At 57.2% G+C, this 23,086-nt stretch overlaps 5 protein-coding genes across 11 annotated transcripts in view; 2 read left to right on the top strand and 3 right to left on the bottom strand.

Annotated features, from left to right (window-relative positions):
• Nucleotides 1–7,688, bottom strand: part of ACY1 (aminoacylase 1) — a 13,468-nt gene extending 5,780 nt beyond the window's left edge. The window contains exon 1 of the mRNA XM_077763401.1: nt 7,515–7,688. The gene's annotated coding sequence lies outside the window, so the exon portion shown is untranslated. The remainder of the gene's footprint in view (nt 1–7,514) is intronic.
• ABHD14A (abhydrolase domain containing 14A) lies at nt 1,417–6,332 on the bottom strand. 2 transcript variants are annotated; one of them, XM_077763402.1, is made up of 5 exons: nt 6,202–6,332; nt 3,615–3,826; nt 3,327–3,442; nt 1,953–2,212; nt 1,417–1,770 (listed from the first exon to the last, which is right to left on the bottom strand). In XM_077763402.1, the coding sequence occupies exons 1-5, from the start codon at nt 6,283–6,285 to the stop codon at nt 1,588–1,590; spliced, it is 855 nt and encodes a 284-aa protein (XP_077619528.1). In that variant the 5' UTR covers nt 6,286–6,332; the 3' UTR covers nt 1,417–1,587. The 2 variants fall into 2 exon arrangements, with proteins under 2 accessions (XP_077619528.1, XP_077619529.1); XM_077763403.1 differs by having other exon boundaries at nt 1,977–2,212; nt 6,202–6,330.
• Nucleotides 7,302–11,398, top strand: ABHD14B (abhydrolase domain containing 14B). Its single transcript, XM_077763404.1, has 4 exons — nt 7,302–7,371; nt 8,270–8,505; nt 9,723–9,964; nt 10,349–11,398. Exons 2-4 carry the CDS (start codon nt 8,295–8,297, stop codon nt 10,526–10,528), a joined length of 633 nt encoding a protein of 210 aa, XP_077619530.1. The 5' UTR covers nt 7,302–7,371; nt 8,270–8,294; the 3' UTR covers nt 10,529–11,398.
• Nucleotides 11,399–15,548: 4,150 nt separating this feature from the next.
• Nucleotides 15,549–21,873, top strand: PCBP4 (poly(rC) binding protein 4). 6 transcript variants are annotated; one of them, XM_077763396.1, is made up of 13 exons: nt 15,549–15,567; nt 18,039–18,180; nt 18,325–18,348; nt 18,457–18,489; nt 18,713–18,829; nt 19,051–19,182; nt 19,341–19,469; nt 19,717–19,791; nt 19,957–20,001; nt 20,078–20,141; nt 20,261–20,313; nt 20,403–20,572; nt 20,990–21,873. In XM_077763396.1, exons 2-13 carry the CDS (start codon nt 18,100–18,102, stop codon nt 21,276–21,278), a joined length of 1,212 nt encoding a protein of 403 aa, XP_077619522.1. In that variant the 5' UTR covers nt 15,549–15,567; nt 18,039–18,099; the 3' UTR covers nt 21,279–21,873. The 6 variants fall into 6 exon arrangements, 5 of the variants coding, with proteins under 5 accessions (XP_077619522.1, XP_077619521.1, XP_077619524.1 ...); XM_077763395.1 differs by lacking the exon at nt 15,549–15,567 and adding an exon at nt 17,163–17,362; XR_013334954.1 differs by lacking the exon at nt 15,549–15,567 and having other exon boundaries at nt 18,010–18,180; nt 21,187–21,313; nt 21,680–21,873.
• Nucleotides 21,823–23,086, bottom strand: part of GPR62 (G protein-coupled receptor 62) — a 1,780-nt gene continuing 516 nt past the window's right edge. Inside the window, exon 3 of the mRNA XM_077763421.1 lies at nt 21,823–23,076. Within this exon, the coding sequence (XP_077619547.1) occupies nt 22,595–23,076 (482 nt within the window). The 3' untranslated portion in view covers nt 21,823–22,594. The remainder of the gene's footprint in view (nt 23,077–23,086) is intronic.

The following is a 23,086-nucleotide window of genomic DNA, read 5'->3' as shown; positions in this document are numbered from 1 at the left end:
GGCCCCCCCCCCGCCGGGCCCTGCCCCCGGGCCTAGGAGCGAGCTCCGGATGGTCCCGCCTCCAGAGGGCTCCATCTCCCACAGCCTCCAGATGGGGCCAGAAGAGAGGTGGGCGGCTACTGACATCCGCTGTGTCTTCCCCTCCGGCGCCCCTTACTCTTGGGCCACAGCGCTGCAAAGTCCTGCCAGAGCTGGCCCCTGCCTGCTCCCCGACCCCTTCCCGCGCGTCTCTGACTTCTCCCCCATTCCGTGTCTCAGCTCCTCAGGGAGGGCCTCCCTGACTGCCTCAGCCCCCTGTGCGGAGAGGTTATTGGTCAATGTCTGTCCCCTCATACTGTGTCAACTCTAGGAGGCCGGTCCGTGTATCCGGTAGGGCACAAAGCTTATGCTTGGACAACGTGCCAGGAAAGGATAGATGGACACAGGGCCACACGTGCGACTGCGTGTGAGATCGTGTGAATGTGCCGCTGTGTGGGCAAATCTGTGTATCGCTGTGTATGACCATGTGTGCTAATACGAGTGCGAGGCGGTGGCTGGGTGTGGCAGTGTCTGTGTGACAGAGAATGTCGTGGTGGGAGGATGAAACCCTGAGGCTGCTTCGCGGTGGGAGGGGTGGGGAGACTGCACAAAAGCATACATGTGGCAAACTGTTGGCTGACCCTGTGCCAGGCTCCCTGGCTCTTCTGCAGCCACCGGAGAGGGAGGGTAAAGAGGCACAGGTGTCCCACTGGCCACCCACCGACTGCACACAGTTGAGCTGCCCACTTGTGCCCCCATTGCCCTTTGTACCCTTAGGCAGTTCTGAGTCAGCTTGGGGAGGGGCAGGCTTGAGGACTTCAGCCTCCTGGCCCAGAGGAGGCAGGCCAGGAGGGGAGGGAGCGGTCCAGCCCAACCCTCCCGGGGTTTAAGTCTGGGCTGCTTACTGACCCATATATGCCCAGGGCAGGCAGTCTTGGTAGCTCACCACCAGCGCTAGGTTAATTGTTAAATCACATCCCCCACCTCCAACCCTCCACATCCTGCTCCCTGAGGCCATAGGTCCTGCATTCCTGACTCACTCAGCTCAATTGCCAGACCCTGGATTTCCCACCAATCCCAGTGGTCACACAGCAGTAGCTATCCCACCTCATCCTGACCCCCGCCAGCCCTGTGTGGCCACGTGCTCCACTTACCCGGACTGATTCCATCCTAAAACCAAAATCTGAGCTAGGTATTAACATCGTGCCCATTTTACAGATGAGGAAATTGAGTCACAGAGTGGTGAGGGCAGCCAGCTAGGAAGCAGCCCATGTTCTTAGTCTTCCCAGGCTGCTGAAGCCTCCCTCCAGCTCCCAGCCCCAAAGCAATCCCAGACTTGCCTCCCACTCCCACCCCACCTGCTGCAATGCCAGGAAACGGGACCTGTCACTCCCCAGGCATGACAAAAGTGCTCTTTTTTTTATTGTGCCTGTGAGATGAAATGAGAGGTCCTGACTGTGCCTGGCCCTCTGACCTCCACCCTCCAATCCCAGGGGCTGCCTCCCTGATGAGGCGCTGGTCCAGACTCTCCAAGCCAGGCCAGGCCTTGGGCCTGGCCAGTGGGTGACCTCAAGGCAGGTGGTCGAGGAAGGCAAGGAGGACAAGGTGGAAGTCTTGAGGCTTGTGGAGGTAGCAGGCATGGCCTGCGTCACGCAGCTTCACCACAGAGTGGTTGGGCAGGTGGCGGAGCTGCCGCAGTGACTCCCGAGCCAGGATGCGGTCCAGCTCCCCATACAGGATGAGAGTCGGGGTCTGCAGGGCAAGGCAAGGGGTTGTGATCCTGGGGCCTGATGGGAACTGACCCTCTAGCCACCTCCTTAGGAAATCTTTCCCAAACACCCCATCTCTTTCTATCCAGATGAGGCTGTGTGTCCTCCAAGTGAGACCTGAGTCCTTTCCTGCCATGACTCAAGCCAGGGATAGTAAGCCAGTACCTTTGGAAACCCTCCTCCTAGTACCTTCACGGCCCAGAATTGTTCCTGGGTGTAGTTCTGGGTGGAGGCGGGTGCGATGGGCACGAATCCACGCAGCTGGTGGTGGCCTTGGATCAAAAAGGGCAGGGCATAGCGGCCACTCAGAGAGGGGCTCACCAACACGGCATTCCGCACCTCCAGGTCTTGAAGTGCTCGCTCCAGCAGTTCTGCCCGCCCTGCCTCTGTGCTTGCCTCCTTGGAAGGTGCTGAGTTCCCAAAACCTGGGAACAGCAGGAGGCATGAGCTGAGGGAGGCTGGAAAGGAACTCAGGACTTCCTGCCCACCACAGTGGGGGAAAGAGCAGTGGCACATGGCAATGCTAGCCCAAACTTCCCAGAAGCTATTTTTTATAACGTGACAGGCCTGCTAGAAAAGCAGTTTTCATTCATTACATTGGCAAAACCAAGAAGACTGATAATACACAGTGCTGGGGAAGATGAGGAGAAATGGGCACATTCATACATGACTAACGGGAGGATAAATCCATAGAGCATTTTTGGAAGGTAAGGTAGTGTTTGTCAAAATTTTAAAAATGTGTATCTTCTGACCCATCAATTGTCCTTGGTAGCTACCCTACAAAAATTATTGCCTTTGTGCTAAAGAAACATGTCCAAAGTTGCTTCAGCTTCATTTCTCAAGCATTTCAACTGACACTGAAAGCTCTAAATCAACCTATATATCCACCAGTAGAGGAACGGACAGATAAAATCTGTCCATGCCTCCGATGGCACATAGTACAGATATGGATAACTCGCATGCCCTCTGAGACATGGTAGAGGGGGAGAAAACCAAGCTGCAGATAGATTTGCTAGGTAGACGGGACACCAGTCATGTTCCTAACCTCACCACACAATCCTGCAGTATCGTGTGCTTCTACATATGGAAACACCCAAAGGGAGGCGGGCACCCCCAAACTGCTGGGAGAGAAACATGGCATGGGTCTCTGAGGGCATCACTCTTGTTTGACTTTTTAAAGACAAGAATGATAGCATAAATCATTTGCATAACTAAAAAACCAAAAAGCTACCTAGTTTGTCATAAAAAATACAGTGAGATCTCTTCATGCAGTTGCTTGTGAAGGAAGTCGTGTTTCTATTTGCTCTGTAATATGCAACAATCCACATTCTAGTCGTCAAGGTAGAGAATAAAAACAGACCTTTCGGTATTGCCATCTTGCCTTGCGACCTGCCAGTTTGTGCAGACACTGGGGTCCAAAGCCAACCCCCCCAGACATACCTTAAGGCTTATCTACCCCTCCAATTCCCCAATCCGGGAAGCTGCTCCCCTGTACCCACTGGACGTTGCTCTCCTAGACCCCGGAGTGGTGGCTCTCACCTGGGAGGTCAAGGGCCACGGCCCGGTAGCCCCTCTGCGCCAACAGCTGCAGTGTGCCCAGCTGCTCCCACGTGTGGGAGTTAAAGGCCTTTCCATGGAGCAGCACCACCTCCACCCTGTGGGCACACAGGGGAGTGTGTGTCCTGGGGGTCTGGGAGTGGCCCACCGTTCTTTCTTTTAGGCTTCTCCCACTGCCCTCCCACCTGAGCACCCTGAGTTGAGCTGGGGTCCCACACAGGGACTCCCCTCGGACCTGTCCTTCCACTGTACCCTGGGGTCAGCACCCACCTGCGTGCCCGGTGGAGTGGGAGCACCTCGCGGTAAAAGATGGGGGAGTTGCCAGGGGTGAGACCAGCCAGGATTGTGACATTGGGGCCTCCCCAGAGCCAGGAGGTCTGCTCGGGGGGGCCTGGCAGCCCCACGTACAGTAGCAGCATGAGCAGCAGGCCCAGGCCCAGCAGGGCTACCTGGGACCGGCTCATGGAGGTCTGCACCACAGTCTGGAGGAGAGGAGAGGAAGAAAAGGCTGGGGCTGCACCTCCACCAGGCCCCCTGGACCCCATCCCCAAACCCCACCCAGAAGCCCCCAGCAGAGGAAAAGCTCTGCACTTGCCCTTTCTCCTGCTCTGGGCAGGGGTCTGGGGTTCATACCCAACTCCTCCACATGCTGGGGCAAGGGCTCAGATGCCCTGCAGTGTGAGAAGGGGCATTTGAGATGTCTCCTGATACACAGCGTGCTCAGTGACCAGCGTCACTGTGCCAGCTGAAACCACTTCCATTCATCGGGCGCTGATGACAGCCAGATCCTGTGTTTGGCCCTTCACATGCAAGGGCTCATGAACCCACACAAGAAAGAACACTGGGGAGCAGATATGATTATAGCTCTCTTGCAGATGAAGAAACAGGCCCAGAGAGGTAAATTCTCTTGCCCCAAATGCAGAGTAGCAAGCAAGGGAGCTGGGATTTGAATCCAGGGCTGGGCTGCTAACCACCAAGTCACGCTCAGTTTGCCAAGGAAGAAACCATGGGGCTGAGAGGTGAGGGATGAACTGGAGCCTTGCTGGTGGACAGAGTAGTGACAGTCCTCAAAAGTGAAGGACTATGTGTAAAGCCACATCCCACTTACAGCATGTTTGAAATGGTTCTTTTTTTTCCTTTTTTATCCCATTGCACAGAATAGTGCTTAAATCAGAATGTAGTGGGTTTGTTTTTTGTTTTTTGGTTTTTTTTTTAAACAATCGATGGGAATATTTAACACTCTACCTCAGCTGATATTAAGCGGGAAGAGGCCTCCTGGAGAATACCTGGGATGGAGGAAATGCTGAGGCGTGAGGGGAATAGGGCAAGGGAGGAGCATGGTACACCTAGAAATGGAAAAGGCAGCATGGAGGTTGAAGAGATGAATGCTTCCCCTGACCCCAGCTTCATGACCTCAGTCTGAGTCCTTTGACTATCCAGAGGACAGACCCCAGGGCCCAGGACCCAGGCAGAACAGTTAGCCCTGGCTTTGAGACTCTGCTTTGCCACTTCCTGGCTGTGTGTCTTCAGTTTGTCAGTAAAATGGAGGGAAAGGATGACCTTGCATCAGCCCTCTCAAATTTCCTGTGATATTTCAGTAAGACAGTGGACCTGACCCAGGGCTGACCTTCTCATAATTTTTTGGGCCTACGATGAGTACACCTGCTTTATTCCTAGACTGCAGTGAACACATCTTTACTGAGTGTCAATGGGGTGCTGGCCCCAGCTAGGAGCTGGAGACCCACCTTGGGCCCCACCCTCCTCTCCTTGGAGCTTTGGGGATATTTCCCAAGCCCCCACCTCCAGGCTCCCAGTCCTGTGGTGGGTGGGCAGCGGCAGCCCCTCTGGCACTGATGGAGAGCCAGGCGCTGAGGAGAGGAAGAGGCCGCTCCTCTCTTCCTTCTGACCATGAAAAGCAGTCTCCCACTTGGCATTAGCCTAGGTTCCCACTGGTAGGAGAATCTGTGTTGTACTTCTCCCTGTGTCAGGCCTGCTTTTGCCCAGCGTCTTGCCTTTACCATTTGGGAGTGGGGAGAGGCAGGACTTTGGCTGTTACCTTGGCAACCCAGGCAGCTCGTGCACTAGACCATGAGAGTGGGCAGCAGGCAGGCAACCGGCATACTACAGATTCAGCATGGGGATGGGGAAGCTCTACTTAAGTTAGGTCCTTGACATACATGTAAACAATGACACACAGATGTACACACGTGCACACAAACATTGAGTCCTGCCTCCACATGCTTTTCTTTTGCACAAGCTATTCCCCGCATGTACAGGCAGACATGCTTGGCCTGTGAACAATTGATCCCTTGAAATCAATTCAGGCATACAGTCAGCCATCAGGAAGGCAAAAGGACACACACACACACACACACACACACACACGCTTTCAAAATCACGCAGACTCTCACATTTCCAGCACACATTCACACAATCCTAAAACGACACATGCATACAAGAAACACACATGCACACGTGCATGTCTGTGCACATGACAGACAGACATGCCCTCAGAAATACACTCACAGGTAGATACACACCAAAACTCAAAATCACGTGTACACAGAAATGCACACAGTTGATGTACAAAGACACCAGGGTACAGGCAGTTCCACCCCCAACCCTCTGCCATGTAGGCATGTAGAAACAGACACACGCCACATCGACACAGACCCCTAAGAACACAGGCAGACAAACGCGTGCGTGCACACACAACACACCAACACACACACACACACTCATTGCCCCAGCGCCTGCTACTCCCGCAGGACTCTGCCCCAGAATCTGGGGGCAAGGGGCGGAGCTAGGATGGCCCGCCCCAGGCACCCTGCTGGCTTCACTCCCCGGGGACACTCACCCGACCGACCGGGACGACCGAGCCGGACACCCGGGAGCGGGCCCCGCCCACGCGAAACCAGCAGCCAAACAGCGCCGCAACCATCGCGCTGCCTCCGCGGCTCTGCAGGCTGCTGCGGGCACTAGACGGCTGAAAGCGTGGCCAAGGAGGCGCGCTTGCGCAGTCCGCAGTCGCAGGCCCCCCGCCTCCTAATCTAGATGGAGGGGGACAGCAGGCGGCGCCCGAAGGCACACAGGCCCGGCCCACCGCCCAGATTTTCCGGATTGCTTCCAACCCGGGGCCCTGGGGAGAGCCACTGGCCTCTTCCCACCAGACCATCTCTATCGTGGGTCATTCTCTCGTCTGTACAATGGGGTTAAGGATAAGGGTTGTCGTAAGGACCACAAACGACCGGTCAAGCCTTAGCTCAGTGTCTGGCGAGGAGGCTTTTTCTGTTAAAATATCAGATATTATTGTTACTTGGCAGCTCCAGGTCTCAGCCCAACCGCTTCTCCAGCCCCTATGGATACACATGCACACGCACTTGGTCAGAGCCCAGGGCGGCCTCTCGCTCCTTCATGGCTCTTTATGGCACCCATCCTGGTGGGCAATGTGTGACCAACGTGTGGTCTGCCCCGGGTCAGGACAGGCGCCAGGCTTGGCGGCCGGGCCTGGCACAGGGAGGTAGGGCAACATCACACCCGTTCTACAGGCCAAGAGGCTCGGAGACGCTACGTAAACGACCGACGCCACCTGGCTGGACTTTGGCAGTATCTCGCCACTCAAAAGCTGTCGGGCTTCAATGCATGTCAGGTGCACAACTCTGGGCCTGGGAATTCAAGGCCAGGGATGAGTGGTTGGGGACGAGGGGGTTGGAAGCAGCAGGGATGAGACTCCATGAACCTCAAGCCGCACCATGTGCATCGGGGGCAAGTTGCTGGGGGCCGCAACTAGCCAGGTACTTGGAACACAAGGGGCCGAGGGGCTCGGGGAAACAGTCCGCTGTGACAAGAAAAATAGGCCTAACGGCACCCACAGGGCCTGCGAGGCTTCTGGCCACAAGAGGGAGCCCCGTAGCACCGCCCGGTCCCCGCCCTCGGCCTGGCCAATTCCCAGTTTCCCTGTCCCAGGCCCCAGTCGCAACCAGCACTCGCCTGCTTCTTGTCTGCGCGAGCCTACGCAGCTCCTCAGGTACTGGCCCCGCGCCCCCGACCCGCTTTTCCGCTATCCAATGAGGGCCCACCCCTACCTACCCCCAGTTCCTCCCTTTCCCCCTCTTCGGCTCCCCAGGTTCCCTCCTCGGGTCTGCCCCCACCCTTCCGCTTGCGCCTTACCGGGCCCTGCGAGCCAGAACCGAGGTCCGCGGAGGGGACAGAGAGAGCCGCTGCGGCGCCGTTGACCGTGCTCCTGACCACGGCGTCAGAGCGTTGGCCCCCAGAGGGCAGCGCGCTGAGCACTCCGCATCCCTTGCAGGCCGGAACTCCAAAGCCTTTCCCGGCTCTGCTCCAGCTTCCGCCTCAAGAAAATGGGTTTTTAACTCCAGCCCTGACCCCCTGTGGCCTGTGGTGACAACCTACAGCCTTTAACAATGCCTTGAAGAGGAAGAGGTCCAGAAGCAAAATAGCTGCTTACTGTTGATTGAGCACTTACTATGCTCTCTATGTGTTAGGAACAGAGTCCAGTGTTTTACATGCCTGAGCTCTTTTAATCTCAACTACCTACGAGCTGAACACTATTGTATTATTCCTATTTGTAGAAAAGTATAATAACAGAACAATAATCATAATGGGAACCCCATGTATTGAGTTCTAAGGGCAGGCACCCTCACTTGTCAATTTTTTTAAAATTCATTAATTCTTGAGGTAGGCTTTATCGTTCCTTATTTCAGAAGAGGAAACTGAGGCCCCAGGCCATACAATTGAGTGGCAGAGGCATAAATCACACTGTGTCTTCCTCACCCCAAAGCATGTTCCTAGAATTCTGGTAGCTTCCTGGAGGCCTTCTTGCTGCTTCCTGAGGGACCCGTGCTCTCTCTGTGGTAGCCTGGGCAGGGTGTTCTGTGGCTCATCAGTCTGGCCTTGAATCACAGGTGCTTCAGCAGTGCAGCAGCAAGTATGGCGGGTGTGGAGCAGCACGAGGGCACCATCCAGGTTCAGGGTCAGACCCTCTTCTTCCGAGAGGCTCGGCCAGGCGGTGGACAGACTGCCCGCTTCTCAGTTCTGCTGTTGCATGGTATCCGCTTCTCCTCCGAGACCTGGCAGAACCTGGGCACGCTGCACAGGCTGGCTCATACTGGCTACCGGGCTGTGGCTATTGACCTGCCAGGTACTTCCGGGGCAGGCTCCTGGATAGGGGTTGTGGAGGCCTCACCGGAGGTGGGGGATTTGGGAGGACCTGGCCGAACTAGGCCCTGAGTTCAATGGGGCATGGTGCAACTGTGGGGCCTTCTAGTTTCTCTGGTCTCCATGCGGATGTGGTCTGGACACTGTCCAGATCCTTCTAACTATGTTGTCCTGGGGCAGTGTCTAAGTATCTCTGAGCCTCTGTTTCCTCATCTGTACTGGGAGATACATTCATTTGGGGGGTGGCTTTAGTGAGAATAGACGGAGATTACGTGAATATGTGGTCAGTACCTGACACCCAATAATCGGTGCTCAGCCAGTTGGAAGTAAAGTCTTTTGATGGAGCCCTAACCATAGGGTCTGCTGGAAGCCCTACTGAGTGAGACTGAATCTTCTGACACATTTGGGGGTGGGGCAGAGCCTGGAGGATGGCTAAGCCCCCAGTCAGGATCCCATGTACAAGCCCTAACCCGGATTCTGGAGTAGGCAGGTGCAGCCCCAGACTGGCAGTCATAACCTAGACATGGTGCCATGTGAAGGGGCAGCATAGCTAACCTGCTCCCCTCACAGGCATGGCTGCCATGTTTTCAGTGCCCAGGTGTGGGCCTCTAGGCCCAGATGGAATTTGTTAAGACAGTGGGTTGGGCTGATCTTCCAGGTGAAGGTCTTGAGCTGATCTTTCCGGGGAAGGTGGGACTAATTGGAGGGGAGGCACAAGTGCAGAGCCAGCTCCTCAGCCACTGTCCTCCCTGCCAGCCCTGGGATGGGTGTGTCTTAACCAGCCAACTCACTTAATTTTCACAAGAATCTGAAATGGCAAATACTTTTGTTATTTCCTTTAACACATGGGGAAACTAAGCAGCTGAGAGAGGGCTGAGGAGGCTTTGCCAATGTCACATAGATAGTAAGTGGAAGGTTGAGACTTGGACCCAGCTGGGTTGGACTTCAGAGCCTGATCCTTTCCAGGACCACACTACTGCTGGGAGAGACGGGCACAGGACAGACATAGAGGGAAATGCCTCATACTTGCCACTAGAATGGTAGATCTAGGCTGTTGTAGGAATAAACTCAGGTACGCTGTGTGCTGCAGGAACCTGGAACAGAGATTGACCCAGGAGGGCTTCCTGGAGGAAGGGACTGTTTCTTCCACTTTCTGGCTCATGCCCTCATCTCGTCTTTCTCATACCTGAATCCCTGCAGGTCTGGGGCGCTCCAAGGAAGCAGCAGCCCCTGCCCCTATTGGAGAGCTGGTCTCCAGCAGCTTCCTTGCAGCTGTGGTAGATGCCTTGGAACTGGGTCCCCCAGTTGTGATCAGCCCATCGTTGAGTGGCATGTACTCCCTGCCCTTCCTCACGGCCCCTGGCTCCCAGCTTCGGGGCTATGTGCCAGTGGCCCCCATCTGCACTGACAAAATCAATGCCGCCGACTATGCCAGTGTGAAGGTATCCCTGGGTGGGAGGCCAAAATGCCCCTGCCACGAGCAAGGAAGGGTCCATCCTGGGGCCTTTCCTCACCTGGGGGAGGGGTAACCAAGGGGTGGCTTTTGGGAGGAGCTAAATGACTAAACTCCACCCTCTGGGTTTAGCTGCAGATAACTGTGCCTTGTTCTGTGTTAAACTGTATGGTGGGGCAGACAAAAATCCATGCCTCTGTCCACCAGGAGCTGGGGCCTCTTCTATCACCCACTGGGCCTGCTTGTCTCTCCCCCTTATTTGGGGTGACCCCAGGGAGAGACTGAAGTGATAGTGGGGCCAGAGCTGACCTCTAGGGGGCTGGGGCCAGTGTGTCAGTTCCCTGTTTACTCTGTCTCCCTTTCCTTTCTCTAGACCTCAACTCTTATCGTATATGGAGACCAGGACCCCATGGGTCTGACCAGCTTTGAGCACCTGAAGCAGCTGCCCAACCACCGGGTGTTGGTTATGAAGGGGGCAGGGCACCCCTGTTACCTTGACAAACCTGAGGAGTGGCACACAGGGCTGCTGGATTTCCTGCAGGGGCTAGCATGAGACCCAGACCTGCTGATGGGGGTGGCTACTGGCTTGCCTTGGGCTCTATCTGTCTCCTTCCTCCCTCCATGGGTTTCTGCTCATCATGTACATGCAACAGGTGTATCTCTGTCCATCTGGGTTCTTATCTTTGGGGTCTATCTTTTCCTCTTCCTCTTTCTCTTGCAGTGACGGACTATGGAGCTGCAATCAAGAAGAAAAGCCCCAAGAATCAAGAGACATAATCTGGTGGAGGGTAATCCATTGGGCTTCTCTTATAGGTTTTCCTGTTTGCTTGCACCCCTTTCTCTGCCCTTTTCAGCCTCGCCTTCCTGCCTCCAAGTTCTCCCTTTGGCTCTCCTATGGGACACTCACACCCCCTTCCCCTGCCTCTTAGACTACAGATACATCCATGCCCACGTGCATGCTTACACATTTAGAGCCATCTATGTTCCCAGATATGGCCCTTCACTTGGTACAGGCAACTCTGGGCTAACATGCACATTGTCACCTGCAGCTTTGCACTGGATGCACTCACATACATGCATTCTTGTGCCTCCACACATGCCCCCTCCCAACCATGCAGCACCGACTGTCCAGGAAGATGGGGACCCAATGCGCCAGCCCTAGCAGGAGGCCCTCTGCCAGGCTTAGGAGTAGCCAGCCTTGAACTTCATTCACCCACATGATGCAGCTGGCCCCAGACCAGAATTGTCCCCCACCCCCCAAAGGCGACATCCTTTCCACCCTCAGATCTCTCTGCCCTCCGCTCCTCGCTTTCTGGGTGCTCCACACCTCCCCAGGTTGTTAGGCCTGCATCTGCCCAGCCAAGCTTGTTTCCTGCTCTGGGGTTTGGGGGTTGGGGAGGTAGAGAATGGAGGTCGATGAAATAAAGTGNCCAGATGGAGGGGAAGGGAGATTGGATTCCCCTCCCCACCCACACACACCCAGGTGCCAAGAGACTCAGCTGTGGGGGGAGGTGGAGGTCAGTGGGACCAGGCTGAGCCGATTACGAAGGAGAGGGGGAGGTAGATCTTCTCCCCAGGGGGTGCGGTGGGGGAAGGAGAGGGCTTGGGGGACCGTCCAACTCCTCCCATTCCCTAGCAGAGTACTCAACCGCGCCGCGGCCCTTGCGACCCTAGCACCAAAAAAGAATTTAGGGGTAGCTCTGGGGGAATGGCGGGGCGGGCTGCACGGGATCACATCGCTCTCAGGCCCCTCCTCCAGTTGGTCCAGTAACTTGTCCCGGGTGGACAAGGGCCGGGCCTCGCGGAAGCTGTGTGTGGCTGAGGGGCGCGGGTCTTGGTGGGCGAAAGCCCCGCGCGGGGATGCGGGAATGGATGGAGCAGATGCGACCAGAGCCAGGAACCGGGTCGGCCGTAGGGTCGAAATCCGGGCTCCGAGGGATCCAATCCCGAGCGGGGCAGCGTGGGGCCTGGCGGAGGTTTGGGAGCGGTGGGCTCCGAGGAGGCGCCGGGCGGGCGGCCCTGGCGGGCAGAGTGCAGGGGCTCGGGGCGCTGGGNCGTCCCGGAGTCTACAGGCCGGGGTCCCGGTTTGGGAGACTGGGAGACCGCGAGGAACATGCTTCACTGTCCCACACGGGCCCAGGCCTGAACAGGTGGGGGGCGCTGCTCTTCCAGAGGAGCCCCCAGCACCAAGGGAGGGCCTTCCTGGACCTGAGACCCCAGATTTGAGACCCACATCCCACCTGCTGTTTGTGTTCTTTGGACCTGCTCTTCTCTCGACCTCCTGCCTTGGGTTCTGGTCCTGCTCCATCTCTGTCCCCATCTGCCATTCCCCTGCAGTTCCTGGCTCAGCACACACCCCTTCCCATTCTCTGCAGTCCTTGATTGGGGGGGCTGGCAGACAGATCTCCAACCAGGGATGTGTAGTGATGACAGTTGCGGGCTCAGAGTGGCCCTTCATGCCCTGTGGCTCTTCAGCCCCCCAGCTCTGACCTAGCTTCTAGCTGGAGTCCTGGGGGACAGGGGGTGTCTCTGGCTACTCACTTCAGCCTGGCTCTCGCGCTTGCCTGGTCAGGAGAGGGAGGTGCCCACCTCCTCACTCCCCTGTCCCAGGCCCGCCATCTTGAGACCTGTGGCACCCAGTGCTCCGCCCGGCTCCAGCACCCTGGGGAGTGGTCTTCCAGGGGATGCACCCACGGCCAGTTGCTTGCACTCCTTCCAGAATGTGGGCTCTTGGCCCCCACCAAGCCCACAGTGTTTACCTTCATGCTGGACCAAGAGGGCATGTGTCCCTAGGGGCCCTCCTTCTACAAAGAGCTTTAGACCCCAGGGACTCTCCAGGACCTTAAACCTTAGCTCCAGCCTTCACTCTTTCCTGAGGTCACCCTCACTGCTTCAGGGCCAGCACCTGGGATCCTGTCCTTTTCCTATCTGAAGATCTCCTAGTCCCTCTGCGTCCTAGAACCCCCTCAATCTCCAAAGCACCCCCATCCCAGCCCCCACCCCCCAGCCTTCATCAGCATGCAGGCTCAGGCTGCCCAAACACAAGGGGATTGTTCTTCTTGCATGCTCAGGGTGGGGGGCTGGGAGCAGGCAGCCCACACACCCTGGCAGGCCCAGGCCACAGGGAGGCTGGCTTTGCCCCGCCCTGTGTCCCCAGACAGGCTCTGTCCACCCTCCCTACTCCCATCCCTGCCACCCCCCACCCGCACCCTTCATCACCATTGCCCAGTGGCATTGACCTCTTGAGGAAAGAGCTCTGAGCTGCACAGGTGGACCCCTGGTTCTCCCAGCTCTGCCAGTTGCCTTTCACGTAGCCTTATAAACAAGTGCCTTCCCCTTTGGGCCTCAGGTTCTGACTTTGTGAAACCTATGCCACTCCCCAGCTCTGCTTCCAGCCTCCCTTACACATGGGGATCCCATTCCAGGCCCCTAGAAGTCTCAAAGCACAACGCAAATCCCCCACCCCAGTGACGTGCTGGAAGCCCCTAGATCCAAAGAAACATCAGGAGTGGGGGTTCTGGGGATTCTGTCCAGCCAGATCCTGGGTCTCCCATGTGGCTGGTCTGCCTGTGCCCTGATCTTCTCACCCCGTCCTTATATCCTTATCTGGGACCCTCAGCCCCATCTCTGGTCCCTAATGCCTCTAGGCCCTTCTCCCTGCCCACATTCTGGCTCCTGATCTCGTGGAGAAACTCTTACTCTCCTGGGTAGTAGAAAGATAGGCTTGAAAATGCCAAGTTGGGGCTCCTTTAAGTTGAGGCATATCTTTAGGGGGTACAGAGGCCTGACTGATTATGTCTGACTTGGAAGGTTGGGGAAGGCTTCACAGAAGAGGTGGCATTTGAGAAGGATTTTGACAGAGAGTGAGGAGGATGGGCATTTCAAGCTGGGATCAGCCTGGACAAAGGCCCAGAGAGGCCTGGAGGGTGCTAGGCATGTTTTGCAGCCTGGTGTGTAGGGGGGAAGGGGTAGAGATGAGAGAAGAGAAGCTGGCAGGGACCAGATCACGAAAAGCCTGGAGTGCCTGTCTATGGTGATCAGGCTTTATTCCTTGGGTACTGGGGAGCCAATGATGGCTGTTGAGCAGTAGAATGACCCAGTCTCCAGCATGGAAAATAAAGCTAGAGACCTTTCTCAATTTGGATGAGGCAGTGAGAGGATGGGTATCCGGGGGTGGGGCTGTACCATGAAGTTGTGTCCTTTTTCCTGGAGCCCATTCTGGGCCTGCCTCAGTTTCCCTTGGCTGTGAGGACTCTTGAGGCATTGCCTAATGATGCCCTAAGGAGGCTGTAGCATTTCTGGCACCGGACAACTTGTCAGAGCTTCCCTTCGCTGCCTAGCACTGATTCTACAGGATAGCCTTGGGTCAGGAAACCAGAGGGTGAGCTCATGGACCCCTCCCCCCCAACACACACACCCAGGTTGCTCCCCTGCAGGCCTCTCTTGTGACTCTCCCAAGAAGTGCTATGAATGGTCATCCTGGGAGGCTGGGAGGCTGAGAGGCTGGGCACATGGGGCAGAAGATACTGGGACATTTCTTGTGGAGGCCTGGGGGGAATCAGGAAGGGGGAGCATACCCAGTGAATGGGACAGGCAAGGGAGTCAGGATCCCTCAGTGCTGATCTCCCCAAGCCTAGTGTCCACCTCCTGCCACGCCCTGCTTCGCCTGATGTCCTGAGCCATTCCTCAGCATCACTGGGTGTGGCCAGCATGGCTGCTTTTGGATTAGGAGTAGGAGGCTGCTAGGTTGGAGCCTGGTGGTGCTGAGGGGGATGTCAGGGGATGTGAGGTGGGGGATGAACTTGGAGACTGCCCCCCACCTTCTTCCTAGCCCAGGTGGGTCTGTAAGCCCTGGTTGGTCCAGACACTGGCCAGCAGAGCCAAGGGAATCCCCCAAGGGGCGGGCCAGTCCACTTGAGTTGCCTGGCCCCAGGAGCCCTCCCCTCCCCCGGATTGTTCTTGCTCCAGAACAAAGCCAGGGTGGACACTTGATCCCTGCATGTGGGGGGGAGCTGGCTAAGCCCCCAGCCCTTTGATTGGGCAGCTGTCATGAGAGAGAGACAGCTGGGGGGGAGGGGCAGGAAGGGGCAGCCGCCATAGCTTACACAGCTGTCATCCCCCCCCCACCCCCTCCAGCCTGGGTGGCAGGAAGCCAGGGACAGAGGGAGTGGGCACTCGATCTGGGGAGGGGGCCTGGGGAGCAGGAGGGAACACCCGAGGTCAGAGGCCTGGTCTGAGCTTGGTATGTTCTGCCAAGGAGCCCTGCTGACCAGAGGGGGCTGGGCACCCCCAGAGGTGAGCTGGAGGTCAGTATGGCATGACGTGTGGCTGCCATGTGGGTGGCCCAGCAGGGACCCAGGGCCCACCAACAAATAACTCCCTAGAACCCTGGTGAGGGCAGAAGAGGACCCAGCATGGCTAATAGGACTGCTTATTCTTAGGGCCCCTAGGAGACTAATTTGGGAAACCTGTGTCAGGAACTCTTGTTCTCTCCTAAAAACAGGAAAGATCTTGAGGGTCCCTCAGAACAGGAAGGACACAGAGGTACCAACACCAGCAACCCCCAGCCCCATATATACATAGATAGCACAGGTAGGTAAACTGAGGTACATGTCAGGTGAAGGCCTAGCCAAGGTCACCCATGGAATTGAGGCAGTAGTCTCTGCTACAGACCCAGGTACCTTTTTCAAGGCAGGAACTCTAGTTTTGGCCAAATTCTTCGTCCCTTTGCCCTTTTTTCCACGAGCCTCATGACCCCAAGAGGTAATGTGGCAATGGTATGGGGACAGTGTGAAGTCTCTCACTGGTTGCCCCTCCAAAGGAGTCCCTGAGCCTCTGAAAATTCTGGAGTTTAAGACCGTAGCTTTGGACAAGTTGTCAGTCCTTTCCAAACATGACCCACATGTACTAGCCAGTCAGGGGTCTCACAGACCACTAAAGTCTGCTCCCCACCTTTGAAGAGCCCTGCTTCAGGAAGAGAACTGACAAACCCAGATGGGATAACCAGAAAGGAGAGGCAGACAGGGCCTGTGACAGAGCCCCACACTAGCAGGCAGGACTGTGCTTTCCACACCTCTCTGTGACCTTGGGCAGGTTATAGACCCTCTGTTGGCATCATGTCCCCTTCTGTTTGGTGAGTTCATCCGTTGAGCTCACCATTATGTTCTGAACACTTCTCCTGCCTGGCTCTGACCTGAGCCCTGGACACAAGGAGAAGGTGGCAGCCTTGGCCCCTGCTCTAAGGGGTTCCTGAGCTTGGCTGTCCGGGGAGACAGAAACTAAGCACGTCATCACAAGTGCTTTGCTAGAGGAAGTGCACGCAGCTGGGGGAATGTTAGCAAGGACAGCCAGCACAAGGCTGGCCAGGATGTTCACAGAGCATAGTCCCTGTATCCACTGTCGACCTCTGACATCTGGAGAGCCTATGCGCAGAACTCGAGGGAGGAGCAGGTGCTAGGGAGACAAGTTACTGAGTGGTTGGGGGTGGGGGGCGTAGTCTGTGAGGCCCCTGCCGGGCTAGTGCATGTGGGTCATGTTTGGAATGGTACAGATGAAGGAGCAGGCCTCATCATGGAGTGGCTTGCTTGGACTTCCTGAGAAAGCCAGGCTGGGAGCACCCCCTTCCTACCCCATGCCCAAGCTCTGGCTAGCAAGGGGGTTCCAACGAGGGGACTGGACATTGCTCCACGCCCTTGACCTTCATGTCATGATAAGGCAGCGGGCTGAGGAAGAAGGTGCCCAGAGGTCTCTAAAGTGGTCTAGGCAGGCACACTCATCCTTGGCTCCCACACCTTCCTGGGCAGAAGGAATTTGCAGGGTTAGGACTTGGTCTTGGCTCAGCTTTGGCACCAGTTGGTCCCACTCCATTTTCTGCCTTGGGTTCTGATCCCCCAGTTAGCTCCCCATCAAGGCTGAACCTTGGTAGGAGACAGCCGCTGGAGGAGAGGGATTTCCAAGCAGGATTAAGGTTCAGGATTAAGTCGGGGCATGAAAAGGGGTCGGGTAGGGAGGGCTGGGAGGGCTGGCGGCTGGGCTAATCCCAGAAGCTAATCTCTGGCTCCTCCTTCCTCCGTCAGTTAACGGCCTTGACATTTCCCAGCCCTCAAATCCCTTTCTTACCCATCACCCAGTCTCAGAGGGAAGCACTCTCTCCATTTTATAGGTGAGGAAATTGAGACTGGGAGCCCAGTGACTTCTTTCTGGTGCCGTACAAAGTATTCCAGTCTGGGAATGTGGCCACTTCTTACCTCTGCAGCACAGGAGAGGGCTTGGAAAACCACGGTGCAGACTGCTGGTCTCCTGACACCCCCCAACTTGCCCATGTACTGAATGAACCCTGCTCAGAGCTGTCTGCAGGGAGCCTCTGCTTTAGTGACCACTGGAGATGGTATTCCCAGCCCTTTGCCAGGCAGGGGGAAGGCTGGGGCAAGGGGACCCTCTTAGAACCTTCCTATCTTCACTTCCACCCTCCTTTCGAGGCCTCCCCGTGGCTCCCCATGGCTGCTCCAGCCTCCACTCCAGTAGCTCCATGCTATAGTCCTGGGGCGGGAGCTGGGGGTGGGGAGCTCTGGTCCCTGGATGCAAGCAAGTGCTTCTTATTTGAAATAACTTCAACCTTAACCAAACTTTCGAGGACCAATCCACAGGGATCCCCTTTTCCAAAAGGTCAGAGAAGAGGCTCTCCCTCTCTGGACTCCCATAGACCTCCTGGTTAGTTTTTCTAATGTATGCGGGAAAGGGAAGGATACTCATAGAGACTGGGTGCCTACCACATATGTACTCAACTCATTTTAATTCTCATAACTCTTTGAGGGTAGGACTTGGTAGTCTCCCCTTACAGATGAGGAAGCGGAGGCTTGGATGGGTTAAATGAACTCTCCAGGGTTACCTAGCAAGTAGTTGCATACAAGGACACTGGTCAGTATGACATTCAAAACTGGGGATCTACACTGTCTCTCTTTGGTAGGAATTTGGTTAGTCTGGCTCTGAGGTCCTCATGTAAGGGCAGGGAACCCCAGGAGACCTGGGCTCCTCTCTAACCCCTCTTCTGCTGCACCCGCCAGAGCCGGCCCGGCACCGTGGACGCACCCCTAGGCCGCTGTGGCCCCAGCCCCGCCTGACAGGATGAGCGGCTCAGATGCGGGGCTGGAGGAGGAGCCAGAGCTCAGCATCACCCTCACACTTCGGATGCTGATGCATGGGAAGGTGAGTGGGTAGGGGGTGGGGTGAGGCCTGGCCGGCCAGCTGTTTGATCTCCTGCCTCCTGTCTCTGGTAGAGCCCCTGTCCCAGTGGAGGGGCAGGGCCTGGGGCATTGGTGTCCCCTGACTCTACTCTTGTCTCGTTTGCAGGAGGTTGGCAGCATAATTGGGAAGGTAGGTGCCCAGTTCTGTTCTGTGTAGACTTCAACCTGAGGCCTTAGGCCAGGTGAGGGGGCAGTGACCACTCAGGCTAAGAGCCGTTCTGTATTTTGTTTCCCACAGAAAGGAGAGACTGTAAAGCGAATCCGGGAGCAGGTGAGGATGGAGTTTGGGAGAGCTGCCCAGGGTACCTGGTTTGGAGGGGAGGGGATATCCCTACCCACATTTTCCCTCCGACCCCACTATTTGGGACCAGTGACTGCTCTTGGAAAGTAGCTGTTTCCAGCCTTGGCTGGGGCCCGGTGAGTGGGCAGGCAGACAGGTTCCTGGCAAGGGAGTGGAGAAGGAGACCTGCTGCCCAGCCTTTCTGTACCCACAGAGCAGTGCCCGGATCACCATCTCTGAGGGCTCCTGCCCTGAGCGCATCACCACCATCACTGGCTCCACAGCAGCCGTCTTCCATGCAGTCTCCATGATCGCCTTCAAGCTGGATGAGGTCCGTGGGAGGCTGGGGTGGGAGGCCAAGGGAGCTTCCCTGGGGCAGGGGAACAGGGTTCCAACTCCAGGCAGTGGCTGTAGGTGGCAGGAGAGGCCAAGCCTGGGGCAGGGTTCTTTCATTAGGGTAGGATTTGGGGAGGGCTTCCCTCCTTCAAACCCCAGCAGGAAGGTGCTCTGAGGGTGGGGCAAGCACAGCCAAACCGCAGTCTTCCTGCCCAGGACCTTTGCGCTGCTCCTGCAAATGGTGGAAATGTCTCCAGGCCTCCGGTGACCCTGCGCCTTGTCATCCCTGCAAGCCAGTGTGGCTCACTGATTGGGAAGGCTGGCACCAAGATCAAGGAGATTCGAGAGGTGAGGAGAAGGGAGATACCACCCTCAGGGAGTCCTACACTCCACTTCAGAGAGTGGATCTGAGCTTATGGCTGCCTGTCCCCTGGGGAGCTCCAAGCCTGGGCAGCCCTGGTCTGGGTTACGAGGGCAGCCAGAAGTGGCCCCTGTTCTGTTTGCAGACCACAGGTGCCCAGGTGCAGGTGGCGGGAGACCTGCTCCCCAACTCTACAGAGCGTGCTGTCACTGTGTCTGGGGTACCTGATGCCATCATCCTGTGTGTGCGCCAGATCTGCGCTGTTATCCTGGAGGTGCTGCCCTGGTGCAGGGAGGGGGCGGGGATGGGCCCTGGCCTCTCTTGTCAGGCCCCTAAGTCCTGTGCATTATGGCACTGGGTGGAGGCAGGGCAGGGCTGCAGGGATGGCCTGGGAACTCCAGGGTGTTGGGATGCATTTACCCTGGGGGGGTCATGAGAAGAGTCTTGAAAACATGGGCACTTGGGAGATCCAGGGGGGCCTGGAGGGTCCTGACAGAGCCTCCCGCATTTGTGCCTTCTAGTCCCCACCCAAAGGAGCTACTATCCCATATCATCCAAGCCTCTCCTTAGGTACCGTCCTTCTCTCTGCCAACCAGGTGAGGTGGAGCAGTAGGAAGGGTGAGAAGCATTACCAGAGAAGGGGGCTTGAGATGGGGGAGGGATGGAAGAAGGACTTGGAGGTTGGGTGGGGAGAGGAGTGACTGGCCAAACTGGTCTGACTTGTCACAGTAACCCCCTTTCACCCACTTTGTCCCCCACAGGGCTTTTCTGTCCAGGGTCAGTATGGGGCTGTGACACCAGCTGAGGTGAGTAACCATAGCCCTGAGGGACCCCTTCCCAAACTAGGCCTCTTCTGACTTATGACCCTCTTCTTTGGCACAGGTTACCAAGCTCCAGCAGCTCTCGGGCCACGCAGTCCCCTTTGCCTCACCCAGCATGGTGCCAGGTGAGCAGCCCTGCAGGAGGAGGCAAGGACACACTCCAGGGCACAGGCAACCCCCTTGGAATGTACAGAGGCAGGAAAGGCCCAGAATCACATCTGATCCCTCTTCTCCTCCCTCCCAGGACTGGATCCTGGCACGCAGACCAGCTCACAGGAGTTCTTGGTTCCCAACGACGTGAGCAGGGGCTCCGGTAGTTTGAGGGTGGGTAGCGGGGGCTTGGGAGTCTGGGCCTGGCCTTGGGTTGAATTGTACTCTCCCCCCAGCTGATTGGCTGCGTGATCGGGCGCCAGGGCAGCAAGATCAGTGAGATCCGGCAGATGTCAGGGGCACATATCAAGATCGGGAACCAAGCAGAGGGTGCTGGCGAGAGGCATGTGACCATCACTGGTTCCCCTGTCTCCATCGCCCTGGCCCAGTACCTCATCACTGCCTGGTGAGTGTGGGGTGGGGCTGTCCCAGGTCACAGGGTTTATGTGCCTGTGCAAAGCATACTTGGGGTGGGAAAGCTTATCTCCCTTCTCAGTCTCTATCTCGGTGCATCCTCTGCCTCCCCACCCCTGCCTTACCCAATCCGTGTCGCCCCATCTCCCCTCCACATCCATTCCTTGTGTCTTTTCCCATCCTGTCTTTTTCCACTGGGTTTTGGCCTCCCTGCATCTCCTCTCACCCTGAACCATACCTGCTTATCCTTTCTTCCTGTTTACCCCCACTCTCCTGCCATTCCTATTCTCTCCTGTCATTGTTCTCGATTCCTCTCTGTCTTTCATCTAATCTCCCCCTATATTTGCCCTCATTGCCCCTCTCTCACTCCCTCCTTCCCCTGTATCTCCCCCCATATCCCTCTCTCCAGTCTAGAAACGGCCAAGTCTACCTCTGGGGGGACACCCGGCTCGGCCCCCACAGACCTGCCTGCCCCCTTCTCGCCGCCCCTGACGGCCCTGCCCACAGCTCCCCCAGGCCTGCTGGGTACACCCTATGCCATCTCCCTCTCCAACTTCATCGGCCTCAAGCCTGTGCCCTTCTTGGCTCTACCACCTGCCTCCCCAGGGCCGCCGCCGGGCTTGGCGGCCTACACTGCCAAGATGGCAGCAGCCAATGGGAGCAAGAAAGCTGAGCGGCAGAAATTCTCCCCCTACTGAGGCCGGCTGAGGCACAGGGGCAGGCAGGACCACCGGTAGGGGCTGCCTCTGCACCCTACCTGCCCAAGGAGACTCCACCCTGGGGTCCCAAATGCCACTAATGCCCAGACGCATGGATGCACCCCCCCACCTGGCCCTGATTTGTGGGAGTAACTCCTCTTAGAGCGGGAGCAGTTTCTGGCCCAGGGTCTGGGAGCCGCAGCAGCCCCAGGGTAGGGGGACTCCACCCCTTCTAGCTCTATGCTCGGATGCAGGGAGCATCCTTAGTGCCCTCACTTCAGAGGGTCACTCATGCACTCCCCATCCCTTAGGGCTTCCCAGTCTCCTGCCCCCCTGTGGGGATCAGGGAGGAGGGCTGGGGGGTGGCTGGGGGCCATGCTTCTCTCCCCACCTCCCTGCAGATTCCTGCTGCTTCCACTGATACCCTTTTGACTGGAATGGACTGGCTGGGCTTGGCAGAGGGCAACCCAAAGAGGGGACCCTGCTGGGCAGCTGGGGGAGTGGCGTGGAGGCAGGGGCCGAGTTCTCAGCAGCAGACACTCTGTACAGTTTTTTCAATCCCTGTTTTTGAATAAATATTCTCAGAGACCAGGAAGCTGTGAAACATTGTGGGTGTTGGCAAAACCTCCAGAAAATGGGTGTGGACAAGGTCCCGGAGGACCCCATCTGTGAATCCACCAGTCCCCATTGGGCTTTGGCCCCTTCCACATGCCAGTTCTGGGGCTTCAGGGCCCTTTGGGGTCATGTTGTCCAGCCTCCTGCCTCTGGCACCACACTGATCCAGTTGCTTTCTGGGCACTTTAGAAGCTGGTAGAGGAGTTCCAGTAGCTTTGTCCAGCCTCTCCTTGGTGCAGATGTCAGGGAAGTCCTTCTGAGTATCTCTCCACTGGTTCCTCCTGCTGTGGCTGTTACCTAGACCTTGCCCTGCTTGGTCCATCCCTTTAACTGTAAGCCCTTAGAGCCCACTTCTCTGTGATCCTGCCCACTTCCTCTCCTTTGCCCTGGGGACTATCCATGAGTGTCCAAACCACCTAAGCTGGAGGAGCTCTTAGAGATGGTCCAGGATACAAATGGGAAAACAGGCCTAGGGAAGGGTAGGTCTGTATACAAAGCTATGCAGAGTCAGGCTCAGAACCCAGGATTCCTAGCTCCCAGAAGCCTCTTGGCCTCACCGGGCTGCAGGCCCCCTTTCTCCTGTTCCAGAGCCAAAATCCAGGCAGGGTCCCTGCCAGGAACTGTGCAGGAGGTTGGACTGGCTCCTTCTGATACCACCGTCTTTCTCCAGTCCCAGCTCAGTATGGAAGACAGATCTCCTCTCAGGTGGCGCCTGGCATGCCCAGGGTCTCCCCTTCTGGCAAATCTGGGGCTTGTTCTGGTGCCTCAGAAGGGCCTAGGGCAGGGCCCAGTGAAGGTCCCTGGAGGTGCTGAAGAAATGCCGGCAGGTGCCAGGCCCGGGGAGTACAGGCACGCGGGGGCCGGGGCAGAGCCCTGCGGGCGAGGCGGCCCAGTGCCCGGCGTAAGGGACGCTGCAGAAGCCCATACAGGAAAGGGTGAACGGCGAAGGCCGAGTAGGCCACCCAGGTGACGGGCGCCTCAGCCACTGCTGCTTGCGCAGCGGGCGCCAGGCACGCACAGCCATAAGGCAGCCAGCAGGCTGCGAACTGGCCCACGGCCAGGGCTGGGGCCAGGGCTGCTTTGCCCCCAGGCAGGCGAGGCCGCAGGGGTGGCAAGATGGAGAGGCGGCTATCCAGAGAGTCGGAGCGCAGCCGGGAGCCGCGCGCGGGCCGCGGGGGCCGCAGGGCCGGGCG

Source organism: Crocuta crocuta, unplaced genomic scaffold (genome assembly GCF_008692635.1).
Source record: "Crocuta crocuta isolate KB4526 unplaced genomic scaffold, BGI_CrCroc_1.0 scaffold1079, whole genome shotgun sequence".
Classification (NCBI taxonomy): domain Eukaryota; kingdom Metazoa; phylum Chordata; class Mammalia; order Carnivora; family Hyaenidae; genus Crocuta; species Crocuta crocuta.
The sequence above is the reverse complement of the archived record's forward strand: the minus strand, read 5'-3'. Positions and strand labels throughout refer to the sequence as shown.